The sequence below is a fragment of the Phaethon lepturus genome, unplaced genomic scaffold (assembly GCF_000687285.1).
Source record: "Phaethon lepturus isolate BGI_N335 unplaced genomic scaffold, ASM68728v1 scaffold55401, whole genome shotgun sequence".
NCBI classification, from domain to species: Eukaryota; Metazoa; Chordata; class Aves; order Phaethontiformes; family Phaethontidae; genus Phaethon; species Phaethon lepturus.
Window position 1 is genome coordinate 2,579 of NW_010516631.1, and position 9,246 is coordinate 11,824.

At 36.2% G+C, this 9,246-nt stretch overlaps 1 protein-coding gene across 1 annotated transcript; it reads left to right on the plus strand.

Moving 5' to 3' along the window:
• Positions 1-3,488: 3,488 nt before the first annotated feature.
• DCTD (dCMP deaminase) lies at positions 3,489-8,511 on the plus strand. The gene is made up of 3 exons (XM_010296101.1): positions 3,489-3,600; positions 5,134-5,230; positions 7,199-8,511. The coding sequence occupies exons 1-3, from the start codon at positions 3,510-3,512 to the stop codon at positions 7,275-7,277; spliced, it is 267 nt and encodes an 88-aa protein (XP_010294403.1). The 5' UTR covers positions 3,489-3,509; the 3' UTR covers positions 7,278-8,511.
• The last annotated feature ends 735 nt before the right edge of the window (positions 8,512-9,246 follow it).

Genomic DNA, 9,246 nt, shown 5'->3' on the forward strand with positions numbered 1-9,246 from the left:
GGCAGAGTACTTCTGACTCTGTAACCTGCTAAGAGCATGTTCATGTTAAGTGGTTAATCCTGAAAAATGACCCTTAATAAGGTAAGTAGGGGGTCTCATATACAGGTAGATTTAAGGATGATTGCTACCTCATATATGTAACACAAAGCAGTATGCAATGAGAAAAGATAGAAATGCTAGTAATTAATACTACCAATAATGAGGTAGTCATTCCTCTGCTATTATTTTTTTTTCCCTCTTGTGAATATAGTAGCAGGTGGTGGGAATGTCAGAGCACACACTAACTTCTCATTGCATGGTTATTTCTTCAGCTAATGAAGCCTTTCGAGAATACTTTTCAAGCCACTTTTCCAGAATGGAAACCAGTGTTGCAGACTTACTATTATGTTAGCTATACGTGAATTTTTTTTTTTTAAACAAAACCACTGCCCCTCCACAGGGTATTACAAAAATTCTTAGTTTTACTAGTCTATTTAAATACACAGTTTTCAGAGTTCTGAATACTGTGCACCTGTGAAAGGTTATTTTAAGTTAACTTCATACTGCCTGAGAGAGAACAATATGTAACTATTAGTAGGAGCTTTTAACAGGTTAGAAAACTTTTTAACACCCCAAATGTGAACTACTTTGTTATTAACAAGAGGTATTTTGGACTCCTGGATTTGTTTTCTGTCTTTCGCTAATGCTCTGTACAAAGCTGGGCAGGTCTATAAGAAAAATCTGGGGGTAACAGACTCTCTTATCTGTAAGTCAGTTAACAGTCAATGCCTATCTGCCAGAGAGAGGGGAGTATGAGGAACACGGAATGAAGAGAGATGGATCAAAGCCTAAAAATATGTGTCTGATGCCTGTACCTTCTTAAGGACCATCAAGCAAAATAGCCCTTACAGGGGCGAGTAGCAGATGTCTAGGGACATGTATAAAACAAAGACACATGTGTAATGTTAGTTCCCCAGAATATTCTTCCAAGTTCCAACAACTGAGCCAAAATGGTTTTGTATTTAATAGCCCACTAGACTAAAAAAAAAAAGTAGTACTGGAAAGAAAAAGATGACTTCTGGAATCAATGCAAAATTCTTGTCCCATACTACTTTCTGCAATAATGGGAGTAAGAAATACTCTGTTAGGCTACAGTGTGCATGAAAAATCTACCTCCTTTTGCTTTTGGAATGAAAGCCTGATGGGTTTGTTGGAGACCCCACTACTTTTTGTCTGGGAATGATTAGTCTCTCTCTTCCTCATTACCGTCTCTATGTTTTCTTTCCACACTAGAGAGTTGTAATTGTTCTTAACTTCAGATTATGTTAAGATGATCAGGAGGCAAAATTTCTCTCTTCCCTTGCTCCAGCTGATTATCTTCTCTAAGTTATTTTTGGCCTGAAGTTGTTTTCGCTTGGGAAGAGGTTTGTTGTTGAAAGTTTGTAGAAGCCTGCAGAAAGAGCCTTTCTTTCTCATCAGTGCAGGAAGGAAACTCGTTGCAGTACTAATAATGAAACTTGTCTAGGTTTATGACTGAAGATTTCAGAGTTTTAATGAAGCAAAAATATTTACTGAAGGAATTAGTTGTGGGGTTTTTTTAGTTCAGTGAGCCTTTGAAAACATTCCCTCATCTTTCTTTCTGGAGGCCTTCCATATTTTAGACTGCTGCCTAGAATACAAGTATTTTGTTTGAAGAAACTTAAAAGTTATGTTTCTGTCCTGTTGACATAACCTAGTTCTAGTTGTGGAAATAATGATACTTTTTCACTCAATCCTTTGTAACGCCAGAAAATTAATTCTCTGACTATTTGTGAAAGCTGCATAAGATTAGTGCAACTCAGTAATATGCTTGGAGTTAAATGTATTTTCAGGATTTTCTAAATGTATATGCTCATATAATTGTGTATCTTGTACACTTAATGGCATATGTTTAAAATACAGTGTGACCCAATTGCAGTTGCAATAGAAACAATAATAATAGTAATAGAAACCTTAATGTGATGGTGCTTGAGTGGGGTTTTTTTTTGTTAATTTCCTATATTTTATGCTGTTTTCCAGCTTTATTGTTTATGAGAAGGTACGTGGACAGCATGGTCATGGTTGTGCTGGGGACTTCTTGTAGAAGTTGATACTGAGCTTGCTTTAGCAAGTGTTTGGTCCTTTGTGACTTGTCTGCATGGGAAAGCCTGTGTGCTGTAAGTTAGACTGTAAATTTATAGTGCATTTGCTGCTATATAGAAAATTCCATGTAGACTTTTAGCGCATATGGAAAACATTTTCATTCAGCAAGGATTCCTGTGTGATGAAGGTACTGCACTCAGTTATTCTTTGTGTGGTGAGATCATTCACACAGAGGTCAGTACGTAGTAGCAAGTACACTGTGAACTCGTGCTCATAACTTTGCCTGTTTTAATTTTCCCATGTATGCAGGGGAGAGGAAAATGGCTGTCTTTTTTTTTTTTTTTAATCCAGTTTTCAAAACAAGCGGTAGAAAAACTCTTAATGTTGTTTGCACATGCAGGTCTCTAGATGAGCTCAAACCCACACCACACTTAAGCACCTGTTTCTGAAGTAAGTCAGGGAAGCAGGCAGTTTCTTAGTAGGTACATGTATAAATTATGCAACTTGCTGTCATTCCCAGGAGTAAACAGGAAGTTCTCGCAGAGATCCTAATGTTTTTTTCAGAGGTTCATGGTAGATGACACCAAAGCTGTGCTCTTCTCACCTGTGTTGGTAACACATAGATAATCTGCTGATGTGTACAGCATAAAAACTTAAACCCTAAGGTACGATCTGTCCAGAAAGAGCTATTGTGTTGCAGTTGAATAAGGCAGGGTAGTCTGTTGCTACCTGGCCTGTCTCAAATCCATGGAGAAATACAGGACTTTGTTTTCCTGCTTGGGAAGTCTGGCACCTTTTAATGAGCAGTAAACCCACTTTAATATTAAAGCTGGGACGTTTTTATGGTTGAGTGTGTCTTGTGTATTCTTGGGGTGAGAGAATCATGCAGCAGCGCTGAGCTGTTCTGAGACCCAGAGGACAGAGCTGCTCGGTTTTACTTCGCGATTCTCCTGCCTTTAAGAGCGCACAGCGCACTCTTACAACCATAAGACTGTTCCTATCTGTGCATGTAAACACATAAATGAGCTGTTTTATACTGGCAATTAGATACTCCAGAGAGTTGTGAAGCTGTGAGATATTGCTTCACTTAGGGTGGTTGCAGCTACTTGGCCCACAGCCTACGGCTTTGTTGCTTGCAATAGGTGTTAGCAAATGGCAATGCTAATGCACTTAATGATATCATTACTAATCGGCAGCCTGGTCAGAACAATTGACCTTCATTGATCTTGGTATTTCTGCTTTTATTTCTTCCTCTGCCCTTTATGACAAGCTGTGCAAGCTATTTGCCTTTGAAAGGATGTAAGCAGTTATATTGTAACACTTTAATTGTAGTTTGACTGATTTATTTTAATGAACTGTATTATGATTTTTTTTTTAAATCAGTGTGCCATGCCGAATTGAATGCCATCATGAACAAAAACTCAGCTGATGTGAAAGGCTGCAGCATGTATGTTGCCTTATTTCCATGTAATGAATGTGCAAAGCTCATCATCCAGGCAGGTAAGGAGTAGTGCCAGCTTGATTTGTCAGGGTTGCAGTGCTGCCTGCTTGTTGGTTTCTTATCACGGATATATTTGATGTTAAATTGCTGCTGTTAGATCTAAATTAATTGCACTGTCAACTTCATAAGATGCTACTTGTGGGGTTTTTTTGCATCTGAATGGTGCCAAATTTTTCCAGTGCTAATTGCATCTTCTGTGATTCTAAGCGTGCTTCTAATTTAGGTTTGTAACTTCTTAGACCAGGAGCTGCCAAAGAACAACACAGGCTTTGCATATAATTACTGTCAATTTTACTGTGCTCTGACACATTGAATAGAGTAGGGCAGAAAGAAATAAACTTCTGCATGACAAAAGGTCTGTTGGGAGTGTATACATGAAATTTTAATTTGAATGTGATGCATGGTAGATATTTGAAGATTTTAAAATATCTTTGTTCATAAATGTCATAAGACTTCTATGATCCTACTTTAATTATGTCTTTCATTACAGTTGTTATAAATCTGTGCCACTGCAGCAAGTGTGCTGGACTAAATGTGTCGCCTTTTTTCAGATTAGGCATATCTGCAGTAGGACTGTAAAAAATCTCTGCTTAAGGTAGCATATGTTTTGCTCATTGAGTAAATCCTAGCACGGATTGCTGTTCTGGGGAGTTTCTCTCACCACCAACGGCTATGGGAATCTAGGAAGAAAGTAGCAAACAGAATGCTGCTGATTTTGGTCAATAGGGTTTGACGGGAAGAGATGTGAAGGGGGGAAGATGATGGTATTCTGTATTTATGCTACATTTCTCTTATTTACAGAATCAAAATCAAATGGTCTTCAAGGTAGATTGGCTGCTTGGTCTCAATGTAGTCACTCATTCTTATGCACTCAGGTCAGCACTGAATTGCAATGTATTGATACTTATGTTGTCTGGTAAATACAGTAAGATGTTGATAGGCTCTGAAACTCTTGTGAATTCTCTTGGGTCATCCTTTACACTTCTCTCCTGCTTAAGTAATTTAGGCATAGATCATTCAACTATTTGAGATGGCATGCATTTATGAGGATTTGAACCTGGGATTGGGAGTTGTTTATTAAACAGAGAACAAAAGCATCCTTTTATAGCCTTGCATTTTGAAGGGGAATAGGATTTGGGGTTTAAGTTCTTTGTGAGGAGTTTTATCTGTATTAGAGAGGTAAAAAGGTAAGTTTTCAATTACTTTTGCAAAAATCCTTAATTTTTAGTCTGTCTATCTTGAATTTTTGCCTGTGAGTTTTTTGCTCAGGTTTTCTGAGTTAAGCTTAGGTGAAACTGGAGAAAAACATTTTCCAACATTTTTGAAAGAACTGTCTTCCGAAACAGCTCTACTTTACATAACCTTATTCTCAAGTACAATCTGTAGTATTTTGGGAAGTAGGCGTGTACCAAGGAGTTCTAGAGTATGTGGATGAATGCTGCCTTTTCTGATGTTGTGCAGCAGGTTTTATATTACATCGCTTTTTTTTTTCCCAGTGTAATTCTAACATTTTTTCTATTTGCCTTATTTAGGCATAAAGGAAGTTATTTTTATGTCTGACAAGTATCATGACACTACGGAAATGACAGCTGCACGGCGGATGTTTGATTTAGCAGGTATTATATACAGGTAAGAGAACTTTGGATTAACTTCATTTTTATTTTGGAAAGGAAGAAAATGGGGTGTGAAAGACCATCTTCAGGGCAAAAGTTCTTGTTTGCATCGTGCAGCGTTTTACTCTTTGGTGATGTTTGTAGATGGCTTACTCTACATGCCTGCAAAAGATACTGGATTGACAGACTGTTGCACCATTCTTTTTGCCTTGTGTATGATTAAATTTCAATTTCATAATGTTTGGATGAGAAAATGGTCCATTTGGGATATTAATTTCACTCCTGGACTGCAGGTGAAATTGTGAATGTAATGGTTATCTGTTATATTGTACTCGAGAGAGTCATTGATGACCCTGCTTTGAGCAGGAGTTTAGACTAGATGACCTCCTGATATCCCCTTACAACCTGAGTTATCCTATGATCCTATGAGTTGGACTGAAATGACCAACTGATTTTTTTTTTTTTTTTTTTTTTTTGTGCATTACTTGATCCTTATTGAAAGTTTGGTATCTTTTTGTTGCAGTCAATTTGGAAAGGTAGCAAACCAGGCACCCATAATTAATTCTTGGTGCATATAGCTGCCCAGTCTTCTTTGGTCAGCTGTTCTTGAGAGAAAAGGATAAAACTTGGAATATGTGCCTTAAAGTAATAAGAATCTGAAAAATGTTTGAAGAGTGGCGTTTTTAAAGACACTGACAGAGATACCTAAAGACAATCTGTTCAACAGCTAGTTTGATAGCAATAACATGCTGTGGGTGAGGCTAATGATGCAGTCAGGGAGGCTTCGCAACTCTAAAAAGTTTTACAATATTAATAAAAGACTTCAAAAAATTTGCAAACATAACAATTGTGACAGATAAAATTTTAGGATGAAAGGTACCTACTGGGCTAAGAAACATCCATGAAAAAACACAGCAGTACTTGAAATTCAGTTTTAGTCCTTCAGTGTATTTCCTGTCTACTAAGAATATTTGACTAAGAAGCATAAATCATTCTCTTGCAAGTCAAATCTTGTAACTTCTCCAGGGTGAGAAATGTTTCTTGCATTTCAGATTGCTATTCTGGACAAAGTATTGAGTTTCTGTGGTCAGCAGCATGTGCTTTTCTGTGTTGACTGTTATTCATGCTTGTATTGATTATTAAGGATGTAGGTGGTACTTAATGAATCTCTTGAACTGAACTGCAGAGCTTAATTAGGCACTAAATCCACACTATTTGCATAATCCTTTGTTTACTGGTAGACTGGAAAATATATGCTCAGTCCCCAAATACCTTCCTTGCTAATTGCTGTAGCAGATGCTCTAATGATAATAAAAGGAAACATTTTGTGGCAGTATTAATTTTACAGTTCTAAAGTTACAATTTTTAAATGTTTCCCTCTTAACTAGTTTGTTTTTTCCCCAGTATGATGTATAATGTGATCTGTTCCCCTAGTACAAAAATATTTTAATGTACTGAGGCAAAATTTGAAAGTGTTCTTTGAAAACTTGGCAGGAAAAAAGTGGTAAAAATATTTATCAAAATATATTCCAACTATCATCTATATATACATACATACATGTGACATATAATACATATAAGTATATAAATATTTTTATAGACAAATATATGTGTACCTATATCTGTAAATATAGCTATAAATATTTGAAATATAAATATATATGAACAAAAATCCCAGCCCTGGTAACATGATGCCAACCACCTGCAGCTAAGTTGTTAAAAGTCCTTTGACTCCTGGGTAATTTATGAACTCCGATAGCCGAAGAATGTACAGGCTAACCCACCCCATGTGTCTTTTTTGTCTTAGTCTTTCTTGTCCAGGTTTCTCTCAGTGTGGTGCACTATAATTGGCTCCCATAGTGATGAAAACTATGTGAATCCAGGGAGGGTTTTTTTTTATTCCTGCAAAAATTTAGCTGGACCTAAAGCAAGCAAAATGTTTTAACTACTCAGTAATTAATATCTGTGTTTTTCTTTATTTTAGGGAATTCAAGCCAAAGTGTAACAAGATCATCATTGACTTTGATTCAATTAACAGCAGACCAAGTCAAAAGCTTCTGTGAATTAAGTTTCATTAAGTCTCTAGAAGACTGTGATTATCCTTTTCTAAAAAGCTGCTAATGCCTTTCATCTTGAAGTTACTTGCAACTTTTTAATGGCTTCTGTAGCTTAAAGTAGACTTCTAAGAAATCCAAGGCATAAAATGTCCCACTCACTTCATCTTGTCATGTGGAATCTAAATCTACTTAAAATTTTTTAATGCCTTCATCGAAACTGCTTAAAAAGTCTAGAGACATGTAGATGAGACAATATAACGTATGTAAAAAAAACTGTTCTGACTCCAGCTGTATGCATCACCGCATGCTCTGATAGGCTGTCAGCATTGATTCAGACAGTTTAATAGTAGTACTTATTGTAACCAGTAGAACAGTGGAATACGCTAATATACGTTGATTTCTCTGTTGGATATGTGGATCTAAAGAGCTGATTCTAATGAAGGACAAAAAATGTTATCTGTGCAAATACTAATCTTCCAACTAGCATAACACTAATATTTTAAAAAGGTTATACAGCTTAAAGAATGTGTGATATTCTGCGTGCATTATCCAACAAATGAAATACTGATTTTTCTTTTAATTGCTAACACTGCCATACGTGGACAGTGATGAGAGAGGAGGTTGTTCTGAGAAAGGTCTGTGCTAGACCGAGCTTTACAGGTGCCTTCAAGTCGTTTTTTCTGAGACTCCAGAATTGGACGCGGTTGAGGGAGTGAATCATTTGCCTCTTTACCTTTGAGACTCTTAGTTGGAGTTGGTTTTCATGTGTAGAAGTAAATTATTTTATTGGTCTAAGCTGTTTCTAGACAGTCCAATGTAGTTGGATCTTAAAATCAACCTATAAGGTAACTGAATCATTTTTTGTCCTCTGAGAGAAATTGGAGATAGTCAACTCATATCCATATCTGTGCCAAAAGAGGTAATTATGGTGTTAGCTTGTTCCCCAGTGCTGGCGTACTACCTTCATTTTCATAAATGCTGCCTAAAATAATATCCTTTTTAATTTTATCTTGAGATCTGGGAGTAGATTTGAGTTCCTTTTCTCTTAATTTGATTTTTTTAAAATTAAATATGCCTAATGGCTTTGTATAGATAACATTGGTGGTGGTTATTTTTTTTTTTTTTAATGTGGTTATACTTCAATGAGCTTTTATTTTCTCTATAAAAGCTTTGTTTCATATTTTGGGACATTATGTAATTTGGCTTCATACCAATGTTATTAAAGTCTTATTAAAATCCACTACATTGAAGTAGACTCATTATTATAATATTAAACCATGTGCTTGGCTCCAGAGTGCTGCTGTTTTTGCAATCATATGCAAAGCATATTTTGTGCATTTGTGATATTACATAAAGTGTAATGTTCATGAACCATTTGGCTACTAAAGGGAGCATTGTAATGTATTATAAGATGTGTCCATTTATAAAGCAATTTCTGACTTCCTCTTTTTTTTCTACAAGTGCTTTCCACCTCGAAATTGGTCTGTAGTTTACTGCCAGAAGTAGTTGTTTGCACATATGTGGAGGGGGAGGGTGAAACCTGAAAAATTACTTTAATAAAATGTCACTAAAGCAGCTTATGCACTTTTTCTTTGGCCTGAACTGATAAGTAGAAGCATTTTGAGTTATACTGGTCTGACAATGGGACAGAGGGGAGAGAAGAAGCAGAATTTTTGGTTTTGGCAGCAAATTTACTGTTTTCTTCATAGATAATTGCTGATCTAAGTTCAGACTTAAAGATATGCATTGCAATTCTGGTTACTTTTAAGTATTTTTATGTGAGGCCTTGGATAATGGGAATGTATAATGTGCATAAAAGCTCAGGAGTTTTTTGAACCGAAGTCCAGGTGTTTTTAGGAATGTACTATTTTTTATAACGACTCTTTTCCCCAGGACTTTCCTGTTTGTGTAACAAAAGAGCAGTACTGGAGAATATGGTAGGATTTTTTATTTCTTTCGATCAGGGTTTTGATGA

Coding starts and splice junctions, on each gene's coding strand:
- DCTD (XM_010296101.1), top strand. CDS start 3,510: ATGAACAAAAACTCAGCTGATGTGAAAGGCTGCAGCATGTATGTTGCC. Junction 3,601..5,133: donor AAAGCTCATCATCCAGGCAG/GTAAGGAGTAGT, acceptor TGCCTTATTTAG/GCATAAAGGAAGTTATTTTT. Junction 5,231..7,198: donor TTAGCAGGTATTATATACAG/GTAAGAGAACTT, acceptor TCTTTATTTTAG/GGAATTCAAGCCAAAGTGTA.